General features: G+C 44.2%; 7 protein-coding genes across 9 annotated transcripts; 4 read left to right on the top strand and 3 right to left on the bottom strand.

The window, feature by feature from the left end:
- The first annotated feature begins 676 nt into the window (after positions 1 to 676).
- On the top strand, positions 677 to 2,720 carry LOC129601291 (uncharacterized). Its single transcript, XM_055500066.1, has 5 exons — positions 677 to 998; positions 1,576 to 1,858; positions 1,961 to 2,130; positions 2,415 to 2,498; positions 2,584 to 2,720. The coding sequence occupies exons 1-5, from the start codon at positions 935 to 937 to the stop codon at positions 2,718 to 2,720; spliced, it is 738 nt and encodes a 245-aa protein (XP_055356041.1). The 5' UTR covers positions 677 to 934.
- A 281-nt stretch (positions 2,721 to 3,001) lies between these two features.
- On the top strand, positions 3,002 to 5,181 carry LOC129601290 (hatching enzyme 1.2-like). The gene is made up of 7 exons (XM_055500065.1): positions 3,002 to 3,113; positions 3,654 to 3,751; positions 3,860 to 3,883; positions 3,942 to 4,016; positions 4,123 to 4,422; positions 4,820 to 4,876; positions 5,032 to 5,181. The coding sequence occupies exons 1-7, from the start codon at positions 3,007 to 3,009 to the stop codon at positions 5,070 to 5,072; spliced, it is 702 nt and encodes a 233-aa protein (XP_055356040.1). The 5' UTR covers positions 3,002 to 3,006; the 3' UTR covers positions 5,073 to 5,181.
- A 2,755-nt stretch (positions 5,182 to 7,936) lies between these two features.
- Positions 7,937 to 13,765, bottom strand: LOC129601294 (putative per-hexamer repeat protein 5). The gene is made up of 5 exons (XM_055500068.1): positions 12,628 to 13,765; positions 11,454 to 11,782; positions 10,458 to 10,703; positions 9,572 to 9,682; positions 7,937 to 9,512 (listed from the first exon to the last, which is right to left on the bottom strand). Exons 1-5 carry the CDS (start codon positions 12,727 to 12,729, stop codon positions 8,018 to 8,020), a joined length of 2,283 nt encoding a protein of 760 aa, XP_055356043.1. The 5' UTR covers positions 12,730 to 13,765; the 3' UTR covers positions 7,937 to 8,017.
- Positions 13,766 to 13,884: 119 nt separating this feature from the next.
- Positions 13,885 to 17,108, bottom strand: LOC129601295 (5'-AMP-activated protein kinase subunit beta-1-like). Of its 2 annotated transcripts, none has more exons than XM_055500071.1 (4): positions 16,858 to 17,108; positions 16,729 to 16,783; positions 15,393 to 15,896; positions 13,885 to 14,574 (listed from the first exon to the last, which is right to left on the bottom strand). In XM_055500071.1, exons 3-4 carry the CDS (start codon positions 15,886 to 15,888, stop codon positions 14,153 to 14,155), a joined length of 918 nt encoding a protein of 305 aa, XP_055356046.1. In that variant the 5' UTR covers positions 15,889 to 15,896; positions 16,729 to 16,783; positions 16,858 to 17,108; the 3' UTR covers positions 13,885 to 14,152. The 2 variants fall into 2 exon arrangements, with proteins under 2 accessions (XP_055356046.1, XP_055356044.1); XM_055500069.1 differs by having other exon boundaries at positions 15,393 to 15,893; positions 16,858 to 17,106.
- Positions 17,109 to 17,526: 418 nt separating this feature from the next.
- On the top strand, positions 17,527 to 19,503 carry LOC129601297 (transmembrane protein 203-like). 2 transcript variants are annotated; one of them, XM_055500074.1, is made up of 3 exons: positions 17,527 to 18,127; positions 18,586 to 18,808; positions 19,293 to 19,503. In XM_055500074.1, exon 1 carries the CDS (start codon positions 17,552 to 17,554, stop codon positions 18,062 to 18,064), a length of 513 nt encoding a protein of 170 aa, XP_055356049.1. In that variant the 5' UTR covers positions 17,527 to 17,551; the 3' UTR covers positions 18,065 to 18,127; positions 18,586 to 18,808; positions 19,293 to 19,503. The 2 variants fall into 2 exon arrangements, with proteins under 2 accessions (XP_055356049.1, XP_055356048.1); XM_055500073.1 differs by having other exon boundaries at positions 18,586 to 19,503.
- Positions 19,504 to 19,545: 42 nt separating this feature from the next.
- LOC129601296 (uncharacterized) lies at positions 19,546 to 21,466 on the bottom strand. Its single transcript, XM_055500072.1, has 3 exons — positions 21,009 to 21,466; positions 20,233 to 20,356; positions 19,546 to 19,972 (listed from the first exon to the last, which is right to left on the bottom strand). Exons 1-3 carry the CDS (start codon positions 21,305 to 21,307, stop codon positions 19,850 to 19,852), a joined length of 546 nt encoding a protein of 181 aa, XP_055356047.1. The 5' UTR covers positions 21,308 to 21,466; the 3' UTR covers positions 19,546 to 19,849.
- A 207-nt stretch (positions 21,467 to 21,673) lies between these two features.
- LOC129601289 (uncharacterized) lies at positions 21,674 to 25,183 on the top strand. The gene is made up of 4 exons (XM_055500064.1): positions 21,674 to 22,047; positions 22,559 to 22,818; positions 23,057 to 23,779; positions 24,425 to 25,183. Exons 1-4 carry the CDS (start codon positions 21,719 to 21,721, stop codon positions 24,673 to 24,675), a joined length of 1,563 nt encoding a protein of 520 aa, XP_055356039.1. The 5' UTR covers positions 21,674 to 21,718; the 3' UTR covers positions 24,676 to 25,183.
- Positions 25,184 to 26,825: the final 1,642 nt, after the last annotated feature.

The following is a 26,825-nucleotide window of genomic DNA, read 5'->3' as shown; positions in this document are numbered from 1 at the left end:
TTCGGTGTGCAATAAAAAACGTAAGACTAGAACGTAAGAAAACCTAAGAAAACATAAGAGTACATAAGAAACTGTCAGACACAATATTTGTAAATGACTGCTTATATTTTTGACTGCGGTACCGAATTTTGCTTTTAATTACTCGAGGATATTCGGTGCGCAATAAAAACCTAGGAAAGCGTAAGCAACAAAAAATGCCAATTGCCAATAAGAAAATTTAACGGTAAAAGTAATGCTGTGGTTGTTTACGGTTGTACGTGGAAGGTCTGCGCTGTGTAATATACAGTGGACTGAGTGGAGTAACAGAGTTCGAGGAGCAATTGTCGCGGCGCAACGAGGCCAACGAAGGCAATAAGTGGCTGCTCGCTGCTTTTATAATCAGCCACGATGCTGCTGACCATCTTCACTTTCTCCGTGACTATTTCATACATTCGAGGAAGCGAAAGATGCTGCTTGTAAATAAATGACAATTGCGATTTGATTGCACCTTCTTGACCAGTGTTACACTTTTCGCATATATGACACTTTTATATATATGTACAGTATATAATATTGTATACGGAAACCAGCCGGCGGCCAAAATGCACTTATTCGTGATGCAGAAGAACGTGAGCGTTTAGGTTTCTAATCGCTGCACCCGATCTGCGCAACAACAAAATTATCCTAATAAATTTAAACTGCCGGTTATTTCGAAAATTTGGGGAATATACCGATACTACTGTATTACAACAGCGATATGTGTATTTTCATTACGTACTTTAATTTTATTATTAATTTTTAATTACGCGTAAATTGCTATAATTGGCTGGATACGTTATCCGTAATGAATGCGCCGAGCTTCTCCCTGACTGGAATGTGATAACGCTGCGAAATGCCTGCGTGCATCCGGCGGAAGTGAGCCCGTACGACAACCGTTGTACTCTGCATATATGTCATGTACACCGCATCGAATATGGGTGTAACCGGCTTTTTATTCCGCTTTTTATCGCTGTTCCTCGGTAAGTTTATGCACGACGTGTACCGACTGTGTAACCGGAAATAAAGTATACGTACATGGTACCAGATTTGTGCATAATGAAGTGTGCATGGGAAGTTTCGCTTTCGCGGGGAAATACTGTATAAGCGAGATAATTTGTATAACCTGGCGTGAAACCATTCAAACCATCACATCCGAATTCGAATTCTACCGGTTTTTTTTAAATTTTAAAATACGTTTAATTTGATTAAATTTAAAGCGCATTTTAAAACTAAAGGAGAATACAGCTTAAATGTTTCAATAATATTTATGTTACAATAAAACCAAATACTGGAATCTCGGTTCGGGGTGAAAGCGATCTTCTTACTTAAACGTATTTCCGTGCATGATTTGAAGGAGTTAGCCCGCAATAAGACTGTTGATGCACCTGACTTTTGGAGTGTAATTTTCACCCAACCGGAAGTTGCGCGCACAAACGGTTTTCACGCCCATGTATACAAATCATTTAGCTACAGAATGTGAGGAAATGTCAGTCGTATGTACAATACCATGTACTCGTATAATCCACAGCTTAGAAAGACGGTTTATCTAACTTGTAGGCATTGCTGTTCCCTGGAACGGTGTATGCCGCGGCCAGCTGTATCCTCCCTGGTTCGCCTATTACCCGCCGAACTACTCGGCCTGGCTGCCGGCGGGTTCGGCGCTGGGCTGGGGCGCCGGCGCCGGCCAGGGCATCGCAGGTGCTTATTACGATGATCTCAACGTCCCGCCGATCTCCACGCTGTCCGCCACCGCGGCGGCCGCCAATCAGGGACGCGCTTTGAGCGGCGCCCCGCCCCCTGCGAATAACCTCCAATCCGTCACACAATCTGCTGCATTCACGTACGTGATTTACTACACAATGCAGCTACATTGCGTCTATACTCTAGATTATTAGTTTAAGTTTTTTAATTTCAACTTCATTAATTTTATTTTTTTGTATAGGAAAATCAACGATATTACGGCGAAAAGTACGGCCAGCGTTAGCAGTAGCGATACGCAGCTGACGGCGGTCAACGAGAACTTCCAGAGCTCGTCCAGTGCCGCCTCCGTACCTGGCGCCTGCAGTGGCAGCCGGTCCGCCCGCACCGAGAAGGAACGCCAGATCTACATGTGTACGAATACAATCAACGTACCTAAAAAGGGAAATTTATTGTTATATTTTATTTTAATTTTCAATTAAACTTTCTCAAATATACAGTTAATTAAAATTATTTTATTTCTTTTATGACGTTTAAGTAATTATTATTTGTAGTACAGATCCACCAAATTATCAAATACTTGATTAAAAATTAATTATTCTTTGTACGCGCCTTGAACAAAAATAAAAAAATATATACAGTAGCAAAATTGAACAAAAATATATAAACAGGATGACCTTTGGGTTGTATATATATAGTTTCCTGTGCGCAGCTGCCGGAAGGTCTGCGCGATTATGTCGGCTGTCCACTGGAACTGCCCTTCGATCTCTCTTTTAACCGCGGTAAGCGTCATCCAGTATGGGATAACGTTTATTTATAATGCATCACAACGTTGTGCTGCGGTGTAAAATAAATTGGTACATGCAGTGATCGGATACGCGCCCATTAAGGACGTCTTCGTCAACGCGGATTTACAGCAATCGGGCCAGCTGGTGGAGGGCGACATGCGCACGCCCTCCACCAAGGATCTCCTCGGGATACGCCACGTCAGTAAATGCAATTAAATTAAAATATTAAATTAAATCATATCAATATCAGATGTAAATAAAGGTATTTATATCCAAGTTCAATGACATTAACTGGCCGTGACCTTTCGTCTTGCCACCTGTAGATTTGCGGGAATAAAGGATTGTGGGCGGGTGGCGTCCCTTACACCATCGACAACAAGACCTTCTGTAGGTGGTAGCACTGTAAAACGCGCATTTCCGGTGCAGTTGTTCAGTAGGCGCGTCCGCTCAAGGGCCGGTGTGGTTAAATTGTATTGGCTTCGGCGTTGTAGCGCAAGAGCAGATGGACTACATAACCGCGCGTATGTGTAACATTACGGCGCGCACCTGCGTGCGCTTCTTCCCGCGCACCAACGAGCGCGACTACCTGGCCATTGTTAGCCACACCGGGTACGCAAAAACTACCTCCTTTTTAACAAAAAGGCCACGATGGTGGCATGTATAGCCAATACAATATAGGCACTTATATTGCATTTATGTACGACCTTGCACATATGCTAGAATTATACAAATGTATGTGTGTATGATCCTGCAGTATGTTTGCATTTATGCGCAAATATGTGTGTTTATGTGTATATTATGTATACATATATGTATATACTATATTATGTATGTGTATATATCTGTATATGTGTATATATATGTATATATTATGCGATATATATGTTTGTGTGTATATATATGTACGAATATTAATGCATATATATGTGCGTGTATGTATATATGTGTATATACGTAAATATGTGCATATATGTGCAAGTATATGGGTGTATGTGCATATGGTATGTATGCGTATATCTATATACATGGAAGATATAATGTGCGTATACGTACCTATGTGTATAGATATGTGTTTATGCTGTACGTGTATATGTGTATACGCAATGATGGAATTTATAACAGTGACCTTTGCATCATTGATATATGAAGGTGTTGGTCGTTCGTGGGACGCCAAGGCGGCAAGCAGCTCCTGTCGCTGCAGATCCTTAATAAAAACGGCCAGAGCTGCCTCAACGGGACTATTGTCGGTAAAGGAATTTGATAATTATCAGGTCGCATTTATGCGAACCGGAAACATATTCCCTTTAATAGTACGTACATCTCATCACTAAGTTCCTCTGATTAATTTTTTACAGAACACGAGCTCTTACACGCATTAGGTAGGCGGATCCCATGCATGACCTTTAGTGTATATATAGATATTTATATATGCACCAGGTTTTGTACACGAGCACACTCGCCTCGACCGCGACACCTACATCAAAATCGACCTGGACAACGTCGAGCCACTGTGTACGTTGACAAAATTGTATTATTTATTGATCAATCCATTATATTCTTTAATTTTAATAATTATTTTTATTAAATATTTATATACGATATATTTTGTTCTGTTTAGACCGCGAGCAGTTCGGCAAGTACGCGCGGCAGTTCGTCAGCATCATCCCGTACGACGTGCACTCGGTGATGCACTACAGCAGCGCCACCTTCGCCCTCAACTTGACCCTGCCCGTCATCACCATCGTGCAGCCCATCAACGCCACCACCGTCAATGTGACCACGCTGCTCATCGCGCCGGCGCTGGCCTTGAGCGAGCTGGACATTCAGCGCATCAACGAGCTGTACGGCTGTACGCCGCGGCCGCATGTTAGCGGCGGGACGACCACCGTTGCGCCGGTCAACACCACCGTCTCCTGCGGTACGTCAGACATAGCCACAAAGCTGTATATCAGCCGGAAGTAACAACATGCTGTTTACGACAATAGTTGCACAAATACGATATAAAATAAAATATTAACATGAAAAAAAGGACTTATATACAGTAAACAAAAATAAAAAGTACGTTACATCGCTATATAAAATAAAAATATGTTACTTGTATATACTCGTATATAAAAAATCTAGTACATATATATGATGCTATTAATAATACTAATAAATGCCCATTCAATTCGCACGATGTAATAAGTATGTTGTTAACAGTACAATATCAACTTAATAATACATGAATGTAGTTAAATCTAAATAAATTAACAAGCATTTAAACAATTATTATTATTACATTTTGTACTGTATGTATGTATCGCTTTTTGCAGTTGATCCTTTGTTGACCGGCAATGATGACCTCCCGGATCCAACCGCCGCTGACACCTGTATGTGGAATAAACGGCGGAGGCCACGCACATATTTTTGATATTATTTATAATAATAATATTTTATTAATTGTACAATAATACGTAATATCATCGACCATATTATTGCGTTTTAAGAGGTCATTGAATTGTGATGATAATTCGTTCATTTGCAGGTGAGCTGTTCGGGGCGGCCACCGGCGCCGGTGTTGGATGACCTTTGCACATCTACAAACGAGTAAATACTGCACAGTGGAATCTATTTAAAAAAACGTTTCTGCTAAATTAACTTCGACAAAAGTGTAATAAATTCTCGGATTATTCGACATTTTTACCGTTGATTCTTTGTGATGATGCGGCGGATTACTGTGATCAGTGGGATGTGTAATATCCTGGGTCGGAAACGATGTGTGCCATTTGTCATTTGTACTCTGTATATAAAACTGCTGCAATAAAATTGCGTAACGCTGGCCGTTGTGATTCGCCGTTTCGCACCTAGTAATGCCGGCCATTTAATTAACAACGCGCTGTTGATTTTATTGGCTCATAATGTTGAATCGAAGCCGGCATAATGTCGTCCGAAATAAATTTGCCGGCCTAGAAACAACAGCCGGCGGGCGCATTTTCACCGTTGCAGCGATGCAGCGGCGTGTCAACGACGAATTATGCAAGTAGATTTATTAAATGTTGATTTAAAAATTACCACTGGCATTTGTACGGCGTGTTTCGGCCCGCCAACACCCTGATGTGAAACGACAACACCGCATTGCCAAGAACACCGGGGCGGACAATAAGGAACCCCGGATAATGCGACCGGCCGCCGGCATTTCCGCGGCAAACTCTTATATATAAAACTACCGGCATTCTCTACACTACAACAACTTAAATCCGCCTTATATAAATTTTCCCGTATATATATTTTCGCGTATATATAAATCCGCTACAAAATGCACTGGTCCTTGATTTTCCTCGCCGGCTGCGTCGTCCTCACCGTCCGCAGCCAGCACTCGCCCGTGGAGCCCTCCCTAGCCCATGACCTTTCCAACAACACCCTAATCTCGCCCATCACCAAGAACGCCTCCGTCGCCGGCGCCCCCATCCCGGAGAACCTCGGAGGTGGAGCCTCCAACGCCTCGGCGTCCAGCCCACCGGCTGCGGAGGCCGGAGCCTCCGGGAACGCTACCAGCGCAGCGGGAGCGGCGTCCAGCCAACCGGCGGCCGCCTCCGCGTCCAGTCCAGCGGTCGCCGACGCCGGAGCCTCGGGAGCTCGGCGGCGGCCTCCGCGTCTAACCAGGCAGCGGAACCTCGCGCCGAGAACCCCGCCGTCAACGCCAGCTCGGTCGCCGCACCCTCCGGGACCTGCAATTGCAAGTGCTGAGCCCGGAGGTCATTACGGAGGGCCTCCGCCCCCGGAAGTCTATTACGGAGGGTCTGTGCCTCTGGAAGTATTCAAAGCCACCTCCGAAGCCGAGATTTCGATGTCCGAGGGTCTCCGTGACCTTTTTCAGTGTATATTTGTGTTTGAGTATTAACCCGTTGACGGGCATTGGCGTCAGGGCGCAACATGGTTTTCTGAATTTTTTCCCCAGTGATTGCGAACAGTTAATGAATATTAATTAGCATAATTAGCAATTAGAGACCTTAAAGTAGCAGTAAAAACATAATTCAAACTTGCATCTCAAGCCAATCACAAATGACCGTTGCCCGAAAATGGCTAATTTCGGACTTTCCAAGCTCTCGTACGTCTTGCTAATTAACTAATTAGTGGATGAATAATTAAACCGCAGATAAATCAACAAGGTACAATTAACAACGTTCTATCGAAAATTGACTAACACGGGTTCTGTTAGTTGAACAGTGGAAGACCACAGTCCGTCAAAAACTTGTGTTGCGTGCCAACACCATTGCCCATGAAGTGTCTCAGATACACGGGCGGGTGCAATTTCGACTGCTTCTCTATATCACGTAGGCAGATCAAGTTAAGTACTGTCGGTTCGTACGCAAAACATGCGTCACGCGATTCTGTTGATCGGAAGCTTGTGAAAAACGCTTTCGCGTATCAACACCACGGGCGGTCGGCGAATACCAAAATCGCCTCTAAATTTGGCTGCTTCAGGAAAACAGAACGCTTAGGGAAACCGAACACGGTAGTCCTGATTGTAAATCTACCGTCACTGCAATAACAATAGTTGTAAAATGGCGGTACAACACCGTGCGCTTTACCGCGTTTCTACATATTGATGGATCGTTTGGACATGCGAGAGCGCGCAGCTTTGCAGAAAAGATGAGTTTTGATCTGTCTCGGGCGGTTGAAAACTACAGTAACTGTACACTGTACGTGCACGTGACGTTGGTGATTTTGACCTTTGCGGCAGCCTAACTAGTTTCTTCCGGTCGCTAATGCGTTCGAAAAAGTGCTAGTGACCACTAACTCTCAGTTTACGCCAATGACCACTGCAGCTGGACTATCCGCGCCGCATTTTAGACACTGGCACTTGCGGCCACACCAAGAAAAATGCAAGCGCGGCAGTATAAAGGCGGCTATGCGTGCCAGAAATGCAGAATAATGCTTCGTGCAGTCTCATAATTATGAGAGTATAATGAAAGTTTTGGGAGAGAAAAATTGTTAGCATTTTTATTTCCTATATTCTATCTGTAATAGTGGTCAAAATACATGGTAACGGAATCTGGAAGTTTTTAATTTTTTGCTGACCAGTGGTCACCTTGTTGACCACTACTATACTCTTGTTTTAAAGTGCTTTTTTTGTTCTATTTGGTACAGTTATTGCTTTTAGGTAATTTCCGTTCGTCTAAGTATTACAAAATTAAACGTTTTTATGCTGTAGACTGTCCGTGGGCATTGGCGTTGGCAAACACCCTAGTCACCACGGCTGACCTATGGTCAGCACAAGCTTACAAAAAATTCCCTTTCTTAATTGATTTTTTTCATCGGGAAATCCCGATTTTCAAAAGGAAACCCGCACTCCGTCGGGTACCGCCCGCTGGAGGGTTAACCGCGTGAGCTCGATGTAAGTGCGACCGGAAGTGCCAATAAAATTCGATTTATTATATTTTTTCGCGTTTTCGTATTGTTTTGATTTTTTTCTAATTATGACACACAAAAACCCAACTACATCACAAAACCACTGAAAAGACAGGTGTTCAATTAAAAGACTGTGGCGCAATAAAACTGGAGGTGGTCGTGTCGAAAGTGCCCCCGCCCGAGTTTTGGTTGAACCCGCCGGACATGCTGCCCGAGAGGTCCTGATTGGCGTTGGTCCAACCGCCCCCGGAAGTCGTCCACGTGGTCGTTTCCGCGTTAAAACCGCCACTTCCGGTTCCGGTTGGCCACGTCGTCGTCTCCCAGTTCCCGTTTCCGGAGCCCTGGTTACTGGCTACCGTCGCCCACGTTGTGGTTTCCCAGTTATTACCACTTCCGGTCGCCACTCCCCAATTTCCCGTTGTCGTGGTTTCGAAGTTCCCACTTCCGCTTCCGGTGTTACTGGGAAAGGTCGTGGTTTCCGGGTTGAAAGCAACACCGCCCGTGGCGGTGGTCCAGTCGCTGTTTACAGGGAACGCGGACGTCCCCCAGTTATTTTGGAAGTTCCCGAAGGTCGTGGTGTCCCCCCAAGATCCGCTGGTCGACGTCCAAGGCGCCGCGGAGGTCCACAATGGGAAGGCGGTGGTGGTGTCGGGCTGGAAGCCAGCGTTCCCGGAAGTCTGGAATCCGGCGTTGGGGAAGCTCGTGGTGGTCTCCCAGTTCGAGAACCCCGGGTTTCCGGTGGTCCAGGCGGGACTTCCGGTGGTCCAGGCGTCGGTGGTATTCAGCGGCGCGGAGATGTTGATGTTCATGGAGATGGGCCCGTTGGTGAGGGACAGCTGGACGTTGGCCGTCGGGGAGGCAAACGTGGTGGTCTCGTCGAACCCGGAACTGGACGCGCCGTCGGAGGTCCACGTCAGGACCGGGCCGGAGCTCCCGGCGTCCGAAAACATGGCCGCCGGGGTCGAAAGCGGGGTGGTGACGAAAGTATCCGACCCGGGGGCTAGCGGGGCGCCGGAAGTGGCGTTGTTGGACGCCCAGGTGGTCGTCTCCCAACCGGAAGTGGTTAGAATGCCCGCGGAGCTGGGGAACGGCGGCCAGGTGGAGATCCCGGACCCGGAAGTCGCAAAATTCGATCCGGAAGTCGGAAATTGTGACCAGGTAGTCGTCTCCCAACCGGAAGTGGGAAAATTATTCCCGGAGGTCGACAACTGTGGCCCGGTGGTGGTTTCCCAACCGGAAGTGGAAAAATTAGGCCCGGAGGTGGAAAACTGCGACCAGGTGGTGGTGTCCGCCGCCCAGGTCGGTGCTCCACTTCCGGACACTGTTCCAGGAACCCCGGAGGTGGTGGTCCACGTCCCGGTCTCGTTTCCGAAGGCCGGGGTGCTCGGGAGGGTGAAGACGAAGGCGGTGGTGGATTGATTCACCGCCGAGGCATTCATGGTGCCGATGACCATGGGCGCCTCGGTGGTGACGTTGCTGGTGGTCAGAGCCTTCGTGCTGAAGGTGGACCCGCCTCCGGGGGCGGTCGGCGCGGTGGCGGAGGTGTTGAAGGTGGCGGTGCAGTTGGGACTGAAGAGGCGCAGCTTCTCGCCTTCCAGGAAGGGGTGGTCGACGCTAAAAGGAATAAGACCGTGACCTTTACGGGAAGGTGTCGGGGGAGAGCCGGTACTTACTCCATGCAGCAGTACATGTCGCTCAGGCTGCTAATGAAGCCCTCGTCCTTGCAGAAGAGCGCCTCCATCGAGTAGAAGATGCCGGCCGGACGCCGGACGTCCTCCTTCGTCCTGCATTGAGCATGACCTTTATAGGTATCAACTAACGATTACCGTGTAATTTGTTATAACTTAACCTTTACATAATTATACCTTTTACGCATAAAAAATTACATTTCGCGCATAAAAAAATTTCAAAAAAAATGAAAGCAGGACGAAAAAGAAAGGGAAAAATAGAACCAACTGAAGAATTAAACATGAATCAAGCAATAAAAGCGAAAAACAGTTGAAAAGCGAAAATAAAAACAAAAAAGTGATATAAATAAAGCAAAATAAAAATAGAATTTATACTGTTGATTTACTGAATGTAGATATTGAAAAAATTTATATAATCAGAACTGTATTAGAACTCACAAAAAAATATTAAGTAAAAAATTACTGAATTTAGGAACTTAAAAAATTTATGTAATCAGAATGTACGAGAACTCACAAAATTCACTATTTGACCACGTAGCGGCTGTACCTGCGGCTGGTAGCAAGAGCCATTACACTACAACGCCCTACAAAACTCCATCGTTTTCAGCAGCTTCCCGCTGAACAGCGCACACAACCATAGCATTTCCCTGAATATCTACTTATTTGCACATCGGTATAACCGATATAAATATTATTAATATACATTATTACTGTAAATTGTTGTAGGTAAAAGCGAATAGGGGAAAGTTTTTAAAAAAACAAAAAAAATTAAATATAAAAAAAAGATTAAAAGCGGAAGACACGCCATAGTATCGGCATCCTCAAAGACCGTGCGGATAAATTGCGGTTATGACGAAATGTGTGCACTTACACGGTTTTGCACGCGTAGCTGCCGTAGGAGATATTGGGCGACTGTCCCGGGACGACGGTGCGCAGTCCCTGCGGCAAACACGATTCCTGCTGGATGCGGCAGTGCTGCACACACTGGCTCTCCAGCTCGCGGCAGGTGGTGTCCGTCCGCGGCGTTGTCAGGGTGCGCGACGTCCCGAACGGCAGCACGAGGTCCATTAGATCGCGGCTGGCGTTACCCACCAACGTCCCGATATAACACTCACAACTAACCACGAAGAAAAATAAAAACATAATAAAAAGATTTTCCAGTCCATGCAAAAATAAACAATAACAATAAAAAAATCCATTTACTTACAAAAGTATATATAAAGGTCACCAAATAGTGGAACGCGAACTGACAATAAATTAAACATATTTCCTAGTACATATAAAAACAACTAATAAAAACTTTTAAATTCTACGTACATATATATAAAAGTTTACATAAAGGTCATAAAATGGTGGAACAGGAATAACTAATAACAAAAATATTTCCCAATATATATATATATATATATATATATATATATATATATATATATATATATATATATATATATATATATATATATATATATATATATATATATATATATATATACATATATATATATATATATATATATATATAATATATATAGAAGCAACAAGAAAATATTCTCTATATTCTAAAATATTCTTGTACAACAACAGAAACTATATATACAGGTCACTGTAAAGTAAAACTTGAACGGATAATAATATTGAAAATATTTTCCAGTATAAACAAAAACAAATAACGAAAAAACTGTTTTCATAAGTACGTGTATAAAAATTATACACGTATATAAAGGTCGCACTGCCAGCCAAGCAAGGTAGAAATTGATAGCGAAACTAAAATATACCCCAATATATGCAGGCATGTATAACAGTGTATAACAAAAATACTATTTGCGATAAGATATGATAAGATATATATATAAAGGTCACGGCTTACATGGCCTTGGGCGGGACGATGCCCGACTGCGGCTGCTGCAGTCCCTTACTGCCGGTGTTGTCGGGCGTCGGTTGGCCGAAGCCAGTGAGGGCCGCCGGTTGGGAGGGCGGGGCGCCGGGCTGGCCGCCCGCCAGGGGCGGCGGGAAGACCGGGCGTCCCGGCTGGTTGTTGTTGGGCTGGTTGGGTTTGAGGTTGTTGAGGATGGCGTTGAAGTTGCCGTTGCGGATGGGCGGCTGACCGCTCGGGACGAAGGCGTTGGGGTTGTTGTTGTACTGCCGGTTGCCGGCGGCGCTCAGCGACAGGAACTGATAGTTGCCCGGGTTGTTCCCCTGGGATTACATTTGAAAACACAATTTTAAACGTGACAGGTTAACTTATTTCACAGTCAAACTGAACTTCCATTTGAAACGGTTTACAACGAAACTTTTTGGAAAATGATGATATAATTATTGCATATAATTTCTGTTAAAGAAACCGATTAAATACCTTTCTGTACTTGCTGATTTAAAATGAAAATACCGATACCAACCGAAACATTATTAATTTTAAAAAAGTACTAAATTCAGATATTGTAAATTTGGTATATTGTAAACAACTTAATTAATCGAAATTGTATTAGAAGTCACTGTTTAACCACGTTTATCACAGCACCCGAGCCACAAGTGTCACTACACTACAAAACACTGCAGAATTCCATCTTCGTTAGCAGTTGCCTGCTGAACGCAAGTATAGTGTAAACTAGTATAATATATTAATATACCAGTTGAGTAGCAAGTAATATATCATTTAACTTCTTTCTTCACAATTTTTAACAAAAAATAATCGAAAAAGAAATTTCGTGATTCAGTTTTTCGAGTAAATTCAAAACTATTATTCCCTATCATTTCGAAATAAAATCCGGCTTGGAGAATTTTAAAAAATTTCGGAAAGAAATAATTTGCAGCTTTTAACATATTAAAGTAACATATTGTTATAAAATAAAATATTGCTATATTGTTATTTAAAAAACTTTAAGTGGAGAAATGGGTCAAATTACATTAAAATGCCGGTTTAATAAAATACCAATTAAAATAATCGAAACTAAATTTTAAAAAATTTTTATTCCATTTAAAATTGCCTAAGAAAATCAAGTTGGCTTTAAACCGGTGCAAACCTGTCTGAAGGTCACCCCTACCTGCGATAAAGCGTTATTGGCGCGCGCGTAGCTCCCCTGCAGGGCGCCGTAGCCCCACACGACCGGCATCACCGATACACACCAGAAAAATAAATCCAACATTTTTTTACCGAATAAAAATCAAACACGACAAACAAAAATGTGAGTGCCGGTAATTTACACTGAAAAATGAATGGTGTTTTGCACTGGTCAGTGCCGATGCGGCTTGTATAGTCCGGGCTGGCACGGCGCCGCCGGAAGTGGAATCAGTGGCGAGAAAATGCGGCGATTGTGTCACCGTGTGTGCAAGTTGCAACAATTAACATGCGGCCACTTGGCAGCCGGAGTGACGAATGCAAATCACAGTGAATTGACTGTTAATGGATGATCAGTTTGAAAATCGGTTGGGCCAACACGGACACCGATTGCGCATAATTTATGTGGAGGGCCGTTTGCCGGCAGTTAATAGCGAATTTTTCGTTGGCCATTTTCTTGAGAAATTAAATTGTCAGCTGTCGGTGCTGACGCGGCGGTGTTAACGGTAGTTGTTAAGAAAAAGCGCTGAGTGGCCATTGTTCACGATGTTCAGCCACTCCAGCAGATCCTCCATGGGCTTTGTTTTTCCCGAGTGTTTTGTCAGCTTCTCAACGGCTTTCTAACACCTATTTATTACACTATCCAATGTATCCATACCACTACAAAATTCAACAAAAATCGCAACTGTAAAAAGATATTGCAATATCTACCGATTTTTTCATTAAACGATTTATTTTTGTTATTTAGTTTTCCATCATTACACCGACAGCAGATTATTATTTATTTTCAATGGAAATATTCTTTGAATTGCAATTTTTTCAGTTTTTCGGTCGATTCATTTCGATTTCGATTTATTCCTACTATTTACTTTGCATTAGTAGTGAATTATTTTTTTGGTATGCTATTTTTCTGAAGAAACGAATCGCCTCTGTAATCATTTTACACCGGATTCGTTTTCAATGTCCCAGCTTTGTTTTAATTGTGAAATGACAGCAAATTTCTTTTATTACTGATTTATTTGTTTGGTATCTTTCTAGCTAAACAAATCGCTCTTATAATTTTTATTATTCAGACCGCTTCGTCTTACTGATAAAAAGATTTCTCTTTTTATTTGTCGTTTAATTCGGTGTCGACAGGCCATCCGTGCCACTATTCGTTCCGATTTTTCTATAATTTATAACATTATTTTCACCGACAACTAAACTGTGGAATAAGACTTATCACCGCAAAACGCCACACCGATCCGGTGGTTATTGAATTTATTTGGAACTGGAAGTTACAAGAAAACCATTTTCCGCTGCCTGTCATGCAGCGCGCCCGCCCGGACCGGCGGCCACATCGCCTGCTATTAAAATTCGTCAGCCGCAACCATGATTACAAGAAAAAACAAGGCGTCCATACCGTACGCAGCAATACAAATCCCCAAATAAACCGTCGAACATTATTGGGCGTTACCGCACCATCTAACCTGTACATCCATGTACACATCCGCATCACAATCCCTTCCTCTTCAAATCGGTTTGTACATGAGCGTGGTGACGTACTTTTTGCGGTAGCGATGCGTGGCCGACAGCACCATGACCCCGTCCTTGATGCTCAGCGCGTACAGATGGTTCAGCATGACGTGATTGGGCTCCGGCAACAACGTCGGCTCATACGTCACCGGGATGTCGCGGTTGAGGATGACCTGCATGAGGTGCGGCGGGAGGACTGGAGGTCCCGTGCTGGACTCGTAGGGCTTCTTGTTGGGGATCTCCTGCGTGTAGCTGCCCGGCGGGGAGCTGCTGTACGTCGTCGCCGAGGACTTCTCCCCGTCCATGGCCAGCGCGTCGAACACCTCGAAGTCGGAGCGCGACACCTCCACGACGTTGTTCTTGGCGCCGCCGGCGTCCGCGTCCTTGTGCTTCGTCTCCGGATCCAACACCCACTGGCCTATAAATACCGGGAACAACCAAACACAGAGAATTAGGGAAGGATTTCAAATAAACAACGGCGAAAATAATGCATTACATTTACTATGAAACCGCGAACATTATTGCAGATTATGAACTGGACTATGATTTATGAAATCCGAGGAAATCCAACAAATAAATATAGTATGAAAATGAAATAAATCCTTACATTATGATGTGCTGTAAATTACCGAAATTATTATTATCAAACAAATTATCAATTATCATGCAGTATAACTATAATGAAATAAAATATCAAATTACGAAAAACTATCAACGATTTTCGTTATGAAATTTTCACAAAATTGCGAGTTTATTTTTACCAGGTAATTTACCATGCCTGTGAGAAAATCCTTAAATAATTAGTACTATCAAGAACGCCAAGAAAATAAAGAAATACATTATGAAAATGAGGAATTCAGGAAATTATTATTATTACCAGAATTCAAGAAAACTGTGAAAACAAATTTTGAAACAGGGAAAATTCGTAAACAAATATTGCAACCCTGTTTCGAGAAAATTCTTCTTCACACATTATGAAAACTATGTAATAACTATATGTACTACAAAAAATTGAGGGAAATTTTGCAGAAAATTATCACAAGTGGCCAATTATTCGGGAAAAAATTCAAAATAAAATATAGCCATTAATATCTAGCTGGTTTTTTTGTCGCGAAAGATACGCGGTTTTTTATCGAAAAATTTACGAGAAAAAGATCAGTATAAAAAAGATCAGTATAAAAAAGATAATGCATCGAAATGTATGTATTAGGTGATTATTTTCCGCTTTTTTTTTACCGTCGACAAAGAATTTGTACTCATGCTGTCCCTCCGGCAGATCCAGGATGGTGACGAAATCATTCTGGCTCTTGGTCAGCGGGATCTTGGTCTTCCAGTTGTTGAAGCTGCCGGCGATATAAACCTGCTTGGCCTGGCCCTTCCAGCGGAACACCGTGGGCAGGTGCGTCTGCTCCGGCGTCTCCGAGGCCGGATGGCTGATGGTGGTGGCGCGCGGCCGCAGACGGGCGGCGGCCGCGGCGGCCCCCAACGACGACCGCTCCCCCACACTGCTGGCCGCCGAGCCCCCGCCCCCGCCCTCATCGCCCCCCGAGGTGGTCAGCCCGATGTCCGAGTCCTCGGCCGACTGCTGGATGACCAGGGCCTTCTTGTGGCGGCTGGTGGCCGGCGGGGTGCCGGGCGCGGATTGCAGGGATTCGCGGCGGGTCTGGTGGTGCTGCGACTGCAGCTGGGAGACCAGCAGCTCCTTCTTACGATCGCTGGCGGTGTTGCCCATGGATGCTACTGACAGAAAACGGCATAGAAATATTCGCTAATTAATCATCTCTTTTTCAGATTCTACTGCCAGTTTTAATTTCGGATTTTTAAAGTTTATTTCAGATTTGATTCCGGATTTTTAAAATTTATTTCCAGATTTAATTTTGGATTTTTAAAATCTATTACCAGATTAAATTTCGGATTTTTAAAATTTATTTCCAGATTTAATTTAGGATTTTTAAAATCTATTACCAGATTAAATTTCAAATTTTTTAAATTTATTTCCAAAAATTTCGACCATAATATTGGAAAATTATTAATTTTAAATTTCATTTGATTTCCAGTAAATTTTATTTCAAACGCTTTCAACACTAACCCCAAATTTTTATTCGTTAGGACTCGTAACAAGAAAGAAACTCAAACAAATGAACTCTGAAAATTGCAGTTCAAATCAAATTCGTTCCTAATTACTTCAAAACAAATCGGGTTGCGAGGAACTGAAACGGTTAGAAACGAAAATATTTAATTTTTCAAAATTCTTATTTAATTTATACTATTGGAGAAGCTGGCAAACTGGCTAAATACGACTATACGAGTTTCATAAATTACAGCGAAAATGTGAAATAAGTAAAAGTAAATAAATCATCAGAATTTATAACTGCGAAAAAAAACGATACAAACTACATTCATTTTTTTGTTCCAAAACAGATAAAATATTCCTTAAATATAAATTAATTTTTGCCAATCGAAATTTCATTTCAGATCAATGATATCGCAAATCATTTCAAGCGACGACCCAAAACTGTTGGAAACTAAACTCAGTAAACTGGTCCCTAATGTCTGCGTACTCGCTACTCACATCAACGCCGCGCAAAACAGCTGCGCACTATCACAGCAATCGGGAATTATTGGTCCTGCAAAACGAAACGAAAACAGGGGTAAAACTGCGCCAGGGTCCCTGCTGGGCTGGGTAAACATTCCAGCATACCACGGGCACAGGAGAACGCGGAAGGATCCCAGATGAATCACGATTCCGTCGTCACTTCACTTCCAATCCATTCTCACACAACCAGATGCGCTTCAAAACGGAGTGATTATTGCTGAGCGTGCGGGAAGTGCAGAATTCCACATTCAGGATCGCGTGCGCACGACGATTAGCCTGGAGAATATCGCAGAAACCTGGACAAGCGTATAACAGTTTGACAACAGTGGCAAGTTTGTTTTTTCGGGGAATGCAATGAGTCGAACGCCTTGAAAAGATCGGGGAAATCAACTTGGCTTTACGGCGCATCGGCGAGAGAAATCTGTATACTGTCGTTTGTGGTAAAAGCGGTGGAACAGGGAAGTAAGGCGGTACAGCCGCCGTACCTTATCACAAAGTTGGGCTGCACTAATCAGATGACGTCACGATATCAACATCGGTATCGATGCGGGCTGCACGTGGCTGTGTGATGGGAATTCCAGTGGAAAGCGTATCGCTGGTAATGGAAAATGAATTCCATTCTGATGGTTTTCCAATTCCGGTGCATTGCGCAGTCGCACGACACACGTGCCTGTAATTCCAGTAAAAGCCCAAACCAGCTGGTAATGGAAATGGTATTCCTGCTATTGGAAAGTGTACTTAATTGGCGTCCATTTGAATTTGTTCATGCATGTTTAAACATGTCGAAACGGAAAATTCGATGCTAAAATCTCCTTTCTCTTCTCGTGTTGTTTTTCTCCCCGAGAGTCATCCTAATTTTGTCCTCCGAAGGGAGAATATTTTAGCCATGTTCTTCACCATCAAGGAGGCGTGCGTGTGGACGGGCATGTCCCCAGCAGAGATGCTGTGGCACATCCTCTGCTTATGCTGCTTCACCATTCTCCTCTGCGTGAAACTCGACAGCTTCTCGGCGTGGCTGACGGCGGCGCTGGCGCTGACCTGGTGGCGCACCTTCCTCCCGCTGTTCGTCGGGCTGGCCGTCAACGCCTACTTCGTCATGATCGTGCTGATCCGCAGCGTGCTGGTGGGGGAGACGAAGAAGGCGCTGCACCGCTCCGGTCTGACTATGCTGATGCTGGCCGCCGTGGCCGTGTTTTACACGCTCGTCTGCCAGAAGCTGGAGCAGACCGTGCACTATTCCTACCCGGAGATCATGGCGCCCTTCTTCATCATCATCGTCCTCACCGCCATCCGGGCCAACTCCACCAAATAGGAAGATCGCACCGTTCAAGGGTTCATTGCAGAAGGAAGTGTACAGTCCAGTCGCTCCTTGAAGGTACGTTTTTTTTTTTGAAAAATTGGTTATTTTATTTGACAGGTTCACTTATTTTAGCCAGTTTTTTTCATATTCATATTTCTTAATATATTTTTTATTTGATAATTTTATTGCCAGTAGACAGTAACCAGTTTACTATTTAAGTTAACTAAACTGTATTTATTTGATTTTTAATTAGTTTATAAATTATTGAGTTATTTTTAATATTTTTTTACCAAATTTTTGAGGCTCTGCTTTTAGCAGGATCGTGTTACGTAGTACTGTGATTGGAAAGGTTGTAATCAGCTGTAAAGGTTATTCTGTAAAGGTTTTGATCAGCTGCTCAGTTGAATAATTAAACAGTCCTGTCGTCTTCACACCGACGTCAGTGAATTTGGCCTTATATCATATATGTAATACCGCTAATACGTAATAACGGTAAATATATTGGCCAATTTTAACTGGTGTCCCGTTTTCAGATTGGTGCGTTATGCGCCGTGTTGCGACTTGCGAGCATTATATCGGCGTTGGCCGTTGGGAAGGAGAAGTTTGGGATTTCATGACGCTGTCATGCTGGTGATGGTTGAGCCGAGAAACGTGTCTATTCATTTTGTCCACCATTCATTTTGTCCATCATTCATTTCGTCCACCATTCATTTTGTCCACCATTCATTTTGTCCACTATACAATTCTAAGATTACGGTATTTTTATTTTCTATAAGACAAAGCTAGTGCGAAATAATTCTAATAAACCGAAGATGCGCGTAGCAATCCGATAAATAACACGTTGTATGAGAATGTATACAAACGTAGTTCTTACATCTATATCATTAGTATTCATTACTGTGATTTCAGTTTGTATGCCATTGCTACAACAATAATATACGTTGCAGTTATTTGGCATATTTGCACGTAATACTGATAACGTACCCAGTACTGCGCAGCTGTATATGCATCTCGAAATTGAGCGGGTTATAAGGACAGTAGGCAAGAAATAACAGAATGATGAGTTCGACTTATGCACATAATGTAGCGCGCATCTAATTCCTTGCATCTGCAAGTACGTATACTTCTATGTAAATCTAACTTGCTTGTCAGTTGAGTGTTAAGAATGATATTATCATCTGAAAAATGAGTGGTGGACAAAATGGATGGTGGACGAAATGAATGGTGGACGAAATGATAGGTGGACAAAATAATAGGAAGCCGCCGAGAAATCCTGGATGGAACCCGCGCGTTGCCTTTCCGCAGTAAATCCTGGCCGAGTAGAGCGCCTTTCCGATTAAACTACTGATTTTTGTGTTGTTTTTTTGCCGTTGGGCGCGTTCCATATCAAAATGCATAAATGGACAGCACACTCTTTTCAGCACACTGTTGACAAATAAATAATATATCTGCATCGGTGAATGCCAGTAATTTAATCGACTGATCGGCAGTGATCGATTGTCAGTCTTCATTGTCTTTATACATTTACTACATTCGGAATTTCGGATGCACGAAATGCAAGCTATGCGAGTACTTGTTTGAATGGAAATTTCTATTCAATGAATAATAAACACTATGCAACTTGCGAAATAATCTACTGAATTTTCCCGCCGCATTCCGCGATATAATTCGTCATAATCCAGCAAAAAGAAAACAGCTATAACAGACACGAATCCAGTGCATCGTTATCCGACGAGACGACAAAACCTGCATAGCATAATCTACAGAAAACACAGCCCGTTCTACTTTAGCCCGTTTTTATCGTGACGGAACGAAGGGCTCCGCGCGGAAGGGCGGCGGATCCAGCGGGAACTGGTCCAGCGGCGGAATGCCCAGCTCCTCGTCCGTCCACTGCCGACGATCCGGTTGGTGATAGTGGCCCTGCAACGCAACAATAAACCCTCGATTCGCCACCTGTTGTTTTAAATTATTTTTTTTCGGTAATATTTTTACATTTTTTTCCGGTGATTTTTATCATTTTATTATCCTTTTCGGTAATCTGTATGGTTTTTTTTAATTTTAAAAGCTGTAATACATCTAAAATATTCCGAATATTAATTTAAAACACAGCTGAATAAAGTCATATGTCGGTACGGAATAAATTAAAAATTTGATGCCATATTGGAGTGATAGTCCCATACAAAAAGATGCTCCGGTTCGGAGAAGAATCCATACAAAATGGACCACCACATCAGCACGCCGATCATCCAGCCCTGCCAGTGCATCTGCCAGTGGTCCGTGTTGCAGGGCACACGGTAGCTCATCCTGAAAAGCACAGAGCAATGTAATAAACTTTCAAAATTACAGGAACTGCATACACTATGTATTTTCAGTACGATATCGGCAGGGTGCGCCTCGGCTCGTTTCAAAACTTACAGCTCCCAAGACACATAAGCGATTATCTGTAAAGTAAGCTGAATGTTTGTAGAAATCACTCTTCCATCATCCACAATTTATTTTACACGAAAATCTCTACGCCAACAATGGCAAATGAAAGAAATTCAGGGACTTCCGGTACTTGAAGCAGTTGCGACCGCCCAGTGTGGCAGTGCACTGCCAGTTTTATCTTGCCAGCTTGCGAAAATTCTTAATCTTTCGGTCTTTCCCTTTTTATTTTCATCACAACTGCACGCAACACATGACTTTCTCTTCACTACGTGTATGACAAATATTAAGAAAAGTAACAAGAAACTATTTAATTTATAAATGCACCTGCAAGGTGTGAAAGCAGACTGGTGTAGAGCCAGCCTTCACGACGTAACAGCAAAACCAACGAACGCAAAATTAATTAAAACCATTTTTTAAATTAAAAATACTGAAAATTTCCCCAGAAAGTCATGATAGGCAATAAAAACAAAAACTGGATTAAATTGTATTATTTTTAGGTGTAATTGTATTATTTTTTAGCGACACTTACTCCGGGGGTTTGCCGATGTAGAAGGGTATTTTGAGGCGGGAGGAGCGGAAGACGAGGTTGCTGGGCGGATCCTCGTACCAGCTGGCGTAGGGATCGTCGTGGTGGTGGTCGTGGTGGTGATCATCGTGGCCGCCGGTCTGATGTTCGTGCTGACTGCCCTGCCCCGTCCCGTGCCCATGGGACTCCGCAAATCGCGAGGAGAACAGCGCAAACGGCCGCGCGGACGTCCTGACGGGGTGCACACGGGCGACGCAGGCCTGCAGCCTGCTGGCGTATCGCAGCGCGAGGCCCTGCAGCATGACGGCTCCGATCGTGTTCAAACACGCTGCTTTACACCATCAACACCATGCACAACAGATTGCAGCGTATCAATTTTTAGAATGTGCTAGGTGGAAACGAAAATAAATCGCAGTGACAAAATATAAAAACGTGAAAAATAAATTAATTTCCTGTGGGATTTTCGCAAAAGCATGTCGACAGTAGTGCAGGATGGGAGCCACGGTCGGATGCTATCGATAAAAACACGGCACATACGGTGAATCTCGGTTCAAGGCAGCTGTTTAAGAAAGCAGTGAACAGAGAAATATCTATATTGTATCAGTCGCACATACAGCCGCCCCGGGTAGTTGTTTCGCCATAATACGGTTGGAAAGTTGTTAAAATAATAAAATGTTTTAAATCGCAGTTAAATACATACAGTCGTATGAAACATGCCAGCAAAATCAGAGTTGCTAAATTTCGGGAGATTGATCCACACGGCCCAACCATTTTGTCGTCGTGCCGCAACTGGGAAGCCTCGAGCTGGGAGAAATGCTGCTAACACCTTCACCGAGTCAACCGCGACGACTGCGTCTGCAAGCGAGCGGAATGCACTCAATGCAGCAACTGCCAGCAGAAGTGTTGGCGAATGCGAGCAGCTCATCGCGTCTCTAAGAGCCTCCGTCGTGACGGGCTCGCGCGTCTCCTTTGGTGTTTGCCGTCTGCCGGACGAGGCGTTTACGCTGTATTATGGAAAACCTGGACTGGATAATATCGCCAGGTACAACACATTTTGCGATCAGCGATCCTTTAACGCTCGCACTATTTTCACCTCCATTTTTGATTTTCGTCTCATTTTTCTTGTGCGTCGTGCAGGCAGACGTGTTGGTTCATACGACGTATTTACCACTGTGCAAAACTTCCTTGTAATTTATTCTTCAATTTTTAATACAAAAAGTGCAGGAAAAGTCAGAGTTTGTCACAGCAATCAAAAAGAAGGGAATTTTCTCAATAAAATTACACAGTACGCTGCCACACCGAGCGGTGGCAACTGCGTCAACCACCGGAAGTCCCGGCACTTCCTTTGTCTGCAATGTCCAACTGAGTGGTTTCTGAGAAACCTCCAGTAGGTTAGACAGGAAAGTGATTTCCACAGAAACACAGATTACTCTCCAGGGTCCTGCGGCGACTCAGGCAGCAAAAATAGTGCGAGACTGGGAGTGTTTCTCTTGCGTATGCATCGACATGCGGGTCGATTACAATGCGCCATGTTGTTTCTTCCGACTGGGCAGGCGGATTTCCCTGCACAAGCCGGCCGCCGCCGAGCTGGCGCAGCTGGCCCGCGCCTGTGATCCCGCCTCCATCGGACGGCTCGCCGACAACATCCTGGACGTGTCTTCCCGCACAACGGGCCAGCTGGGCGTGGACGCCTTCGCCAGTAAATTGGACGTGGAGCGAGCGGGACTGCTGCGGCGTATTAGCATGGACCTGCTGCCGGAACAGCAGCGCAACCAGACCATCACAGCGCAACTATGCAAAATGAATGTCTACAGTAAGCCTTCGCCGACTGCTTTTTGCCATTTATATTATCGTTAATAATGTTGACTGAAGCAGAATTTTCAAATAATTTAATCATAAATACCTAAAGATATTTCGTGTGCAGAACTAATTAGATAATTTTTCTATCAATTAAAAACAAATTATCTAAATATTCTTGAATGGGTTGTAAATATCAAATATTTTTTTATAATTTTTACCTTTGAAAGATGGGTAAATCTTCCGTGTTTTAGGTCAAAGCGACTGCGGGTATCCTCATGGGGATTCACCGCTGATGGCCGACAGTTTCGGCTCCCTGGTCGTCGTCTTCCCCACCAGCCACGCGGGCGGCACTTCCGTGCTGCGCTGCGGCGACCAAGAGTGGCGCTTCGACTCGGCGCAGGCGCTGTCCGCGGTGAATCAGCCCGCCATCGCCTTCCTAGCCTGCGACACCGACGTCCAGCACGAAGTCCTTCCGGTGGAGAGCGGCTACCGCGTTACTTTCACCTATATCCTCTCCCTGCCGCCCTCCACCTCCACGGAGCTCATCCCCGACTGTCCGCTCAGCCAGACCGCCGTCGACACCGAGGCGTTCTTCCGCGACACCCTGACCCGGCTGTTGGCCAATCCGAATTTCCTACCGACGGGGGGACTTTTGGGTTTCGGACTGCAGCACCGCTATCCGCCGCAGGATGCCGGAAATCGGAAGACGGCATTGGAATCGATTATGGAGCAGCTGCGCGGCCGTGACGCCGCGGTGCAGCGAGTGTGCGCGGCGCTGTCGCTGCCCGTCCGCCTCAAGATCCACACCAGGCCGGGCGATCAGTATTATCCGGACGACGGGGCCGTGTTGACGGATCATGTTATCAAGATCGATTATTACAGTGGCCTGGACGATCGCAGCCTGCTGGAACAGATGGCTGCGGAAAACGGGGCGATTGTCCTGCCGTGGCCCCACGGAAGCGTTCCGGACAACGGTATGGTTTGAATTCAAACCGTGTTGGCCTCTTGTTTATAATGATGTGATAGGGGATTCGATAATAAAAAATGCAGTTTTAAAACATATATTTATATATTCTGTTGTAGTCAGTGAACTAAACAAAAGATTAAAATCAGTGCTCGGTGATACTCGTATATCGTCATTTTCAGCATTTATTCCGCTGCATTGTTATTAAGCCGGTATTTAAGCTTTAAGGTAATCAGTTTCTCCGTCTACAAATATTTAACTACTGTAATAGTTTAAAAGAATTAAAGTTTCCCTTTCAAATGTCCGCAGTCTGATTTTGAGGTACAGTATAATCGATCTGGAATCAATTTTAATTTGCAGCAGTTTTCTGAAACCGTTAGTTTATTTTGAGGTGAAGAAACTTGAAATACAGTAAATATTATATATGAATATCGAATGAATGAAATACGATGAACTAACTGTTCAAAATAACAGCACTTCAGTAAATCCCAATATCGTTAAGTTTCTTTCATTACAGCAGAAAAATACTCGAAGAATAAATTATGAAAATCGAATTTAATTTTCCCTTCCCCTGGGCGCACTGCCCGGTGTGATTTTGAATAGCTTGCAATGTGCACTGTGTGCAGTAATTGAAAATGGGGACTTTCAACCCTAGATGACAAGACGTGGGAGAATGCCGCAACCATGCAGTGGATTACCGCATTAACGCAGCAGAATGTCACCCGGGCGGCGTACGCGATGGCGGATGACACGTGTGCCGGGGTGGAGTATCTGTATGGAAACATGTGTCTGGTGGCCGCTGTCGGACCGGCGGGTGACCGGCAAGCGGTGTTCCGGCCCCCGCCGGACGATCTGCCTGATGGACGGACCAGCCGGGACTTATTTGTGCCATCTTTACGTAAATAGTTTCGAATACACTCACTCGACTAATGTCAGCGATAACTTCGCTAACACTGGCTTGTTTAACTGTTAGCGATCTCTCTGGTTCTTTCTGGTACCTGAATTTATGGCTTTTATTTCTCAGTATTTACAAAGCGAGCTTCGCTCAACAATGATAATCAAGTGAAGAATTTGTCCCAATTAACAGGAGAAGGGACCGTGCACAACACAGTGAACACACTCACTCACCTGAATTTTATTGTGCTACGTGTTGTAGCGATAGAAATTAAGAATGACCCGCCAGTAGGAGCGATAACTGTCTTTCTCTACTGTTAATTGGTCCTGTGGTATGAAGATCAGAATCGTTATTTTCCTACATTTTACCGACCGCATCTCACGGTCAGAATCATCGCGAAATTAGTCTTGCTGCAGCTTGCTCCGAATTTTGCCCTGTGCTTAGGCACTTCGTTCCGTTTTTCTTGCCCACACTTATGCGTTCTTGATCATCAGATTGCTTTCCTCGCTGAATCTTGCTTTGAATATTTGCTAATAAACTTTTGCGATGACCTTGCGTTACGTTGTTTAACCGACATGGGATGATCGTGCATCTCCCATGACCGTCGTCACGTACCTCTGTAAACGGTAGTCTGCTTCTGGTCAGCAACGTTGCCGACGTGCCAGCTTTTCCCACACTAACAGCCGACAGATCGTGGTAAGATGGATTAACCAACCCACAAGAACAGCAGTCAAACCGGCTGCTGTTACAGTATTTACTATTATTATTACGGGTAGTGGCAGCCTTGAAGTCTGGTCGAGCAAGGACAATAATTTTAAGTACTAGTACATAGCAGTAAAGAATATAATTAGTTTATTGGGCAATAGCCGCCATAACAACAAAAGTGCAAGCGCGGGCACACTACTTTACAGTTAAAATTTAAACATTAAAAAAACAACCAAAATCTCTATCCGCCCGCGGGTTAAAAGGCAACGTACTTAACACAGCAGTAGCATTTCCCTTAATGACAGCCAAACTAAAACGTTGCTTCATAAAAGCAGTAGAACGCGCTTCTCCAGTTAATTCACGAGTTTTACGGCCCATAAAATGTACAAATTCACTTAAAGCTAGGCCAAAGACACCGAACGTTTCAACAACTAAGGGATAGAAAAGGTGTCTGCTTTCCAGTGGAGAGTACTTCCGTCGCTTCTCATTTTCTGCCAAGTGAGCCACACTTCCTGCCTTCTTCGAACTTCCGTGGACATGGGAATCGGCTACTGTACACCAACTTGTGACATCCCATACAACAGACTTTCCTTGACGGACTGGAATAAGCGTCATGCCGTCAGGTCGAATCGCCGCACTTGGTGATAGGCCTGTCGGTTCCAGTTGACATGGGAATCCTGCACTCTCGCAACAGTTTTTGGCAATACTGTTCATTTCTCTATGTCTGGCCCATCGCCCTTTCGTTGATTTATTGCAGGAAAGCCCGTGATGGCCATTCGTTTCCACTAATTTGCCGCATGCCACACAGTTATGAGCTGTCACTACGGGCAATCCGAAACGTAATGCCACTCCTACTCTTACTTCTTCATCTCGTAAAAACGTTCCAAGACAAGGCGCCGGTAATGCATTCAGCGGCGGCGATTTCAGCCAGGCCCCACAATCTCTGCTAAATGCAGCCAACAATACGGCTCTTGCGCGCTCATCACCAACCGTTGATAACATCAGTTTTGATACATCCCTGTCAATCATCGGCACATCCCACACGTACTGAAACTTTCGCACACAATCTTCTGGTAGCGAGCAGTGTGTCATCTGAAGCCAGTTCTGTACAGCCGATTGTGTCATATGGTCACCAGCTGGCGCGTAAAATCTGGAAACGAGAGGATGCACAGCGTGCACCGATGCCAAAAAGGCACAAATAGCTAGTGACTCTATGCGCCGCGTTCCCAATCCACCACGCCGAACTGGTAAAGCCATCTGCATCCATTGGGCTTCTGTTATGCTTACGTTGGTCAGCTGTTCCACACCATTCCGCAGTTGTTGGTCATAATCTTTCAACAGCTCTGGAAATTCATAGCATCGGGCAGTGCGTAGGCCATATAAAACCTTGGGGATGCTAAGGCAATTTTTTAGAAAAAAAAGGCTGTAAGGTGCAGGTAGCTTCGTGAGCCGCTGT

Source organism: Paramacrobiotus metropolitanus, unplaced genomic scaffold (genome assembly GCF_019649055.1).
Source record: "Paramacrobiotus metropolitanus isolate TYO unplaced genomic scaffold, Prichtersi_v1.0 Parri_scaffold0000227, whole genome shotgun sequence".
Taxonomy (NCBI): Eukaryota; Metazoa; Tardigrada; class Eutardigrada; order Parachela; family Macrobiotidae; genus Paramacrobiotus; species Paramacrobiotus metropolitanus.
Note: the sequence above shows the minus strand (reverse complement) of the source record. Positions and strands in the feature narration are given on the sequence as shown.

Excerpts from the sequence above, each read along its gene's own strand:
- LOC129601291 (XM_055500066.1), top strand. The coding sequence starts at position 935 with ATGTACACCGCATCGAATATGGGTGTAACCGGCTTTTTATTCCGCTTT. Across the intron at positions 2,131-2,414 it reads GGAACGCCAGATCTACATGT|TTTCCTGTGCGCAGCTGCCG; the intron begins GTACGAATACAA and ends GTATATATATAG. Across the intron at positions 2,499-2,583 it reads CGATCTCTCTTTTAACCGCG|TGATCGGATACGCGCCCATT; the intron begins GTAAGCGTCATC and ends TGGTACATGCAG.
- LOC129601290 (XM_055500065.1), top strand. The coding sequence starts at position 3,007 with ATGGACTACATAACCGCGCGTATGTGTAACATTACGGCGCGCACCTGC. Across the intron at positions 3,752-3,859 it reads CCTCAACGGGACTATTGTCG|AACACGAGCTCTTACACGCA; the intron begins GTAAAGGAATTT and ends AATTTTTTACAG. Across the intron at positions 3,884-3,941 it reads CGAGCTCTTACACGCATTAG|GTTTTGTACACGAGCACACT; the intron begins GTAGGCGGATCC and ends TATATGCACCAG.
- LOC129601294 (XM_055500068.1), bottom strand. The coding sequence starts at position 12,729 with ATGTTGGATTTATTTTTCTGGTGTGTATCGGTGATGCCGGTCGTGTGG. Across the intron at positions 11,783-12,627 it reads CCAATAACGCTTTATCGCAG|GGGAACAACCCGGGCAACTA; the intron begins GTAGGGGTGACC and ends ATGTAATCCCAG. Across the intron at positions 10,704-11,453 it reads ATCGTCCCGCCCAAGGCCAT|TTGTGAGTGTTATATCGGGA; the intron begins GTAAGCCGTGAC and ends CTTCGTGGTTAG.
- LOC129601295 (XM_055500071.1), bottom strand. The coding sequence starts at position 15,888 with ATGGGCAACACCGCCAGCGATCGTAAGAAGGAGCTGCTGGTCTCCCAG. Across the intron at positions 14,575-15,392 it reads GTACAAATTCTTTGTCGACG|GCCAGTGGGTGTTGGATCCG; the intron begins GTAAAAAAAAAG and ends CGGTATTTATAG.
- LOC129601297 (XM_055500074.1), top strand. The coding sequence starts at position 17,552 with ATGCTAAAATCTCCTTTCTCTTCTCGTGTTGTTTTTCTCCCCGAGAGT.
- LOC129601296 (XM_055500072.1), bottom strand. The coding sequence starts at position 21,307 with ATGCTGCAGGGCCTCGCGCTGCGATACGCCAGCAGGCTGCAGGCCTGC. Across the intron at positions 20,357-21,008 it reads TACATCGGCAAACCCCCGGA|GATGAGCTACCGTGTGCCCT; the intron begins GTAAGTGTCGCT and ends TGTGCTTTTCAG. Across the intron at positions 19,973-20,232 it reads CCGAACCGGAGCATCTTTTT|GGCCACTATCACCAACCGGA; the intron begins GTATGGGACTAT and ends GTTGCGTTGCAG.
- LOC129601289 (XM_055500064.1), top strand. The coding sequence starts at position 21,719 with ATGCCAGCAAAATCAGAGTTGCTAAATTTCGGGAGATTGATCCACACG. Across the intron at positions 22,819-23,056 it reads ATGCAAAATGAATGTCTACA|GTCAAAGCGACTGCGGGTAT; the intron begins GTAAGCCTTCGC and ends TCCGTGTTTTAG. Across the intron at positions 23,780-24,424 it reads CGGAAGCGTTCCGGACAACG|ATGACAAGACGTGGGAGAAT; the intron begins GTATGGTTTGAA and ends TTTCAACCCTAG.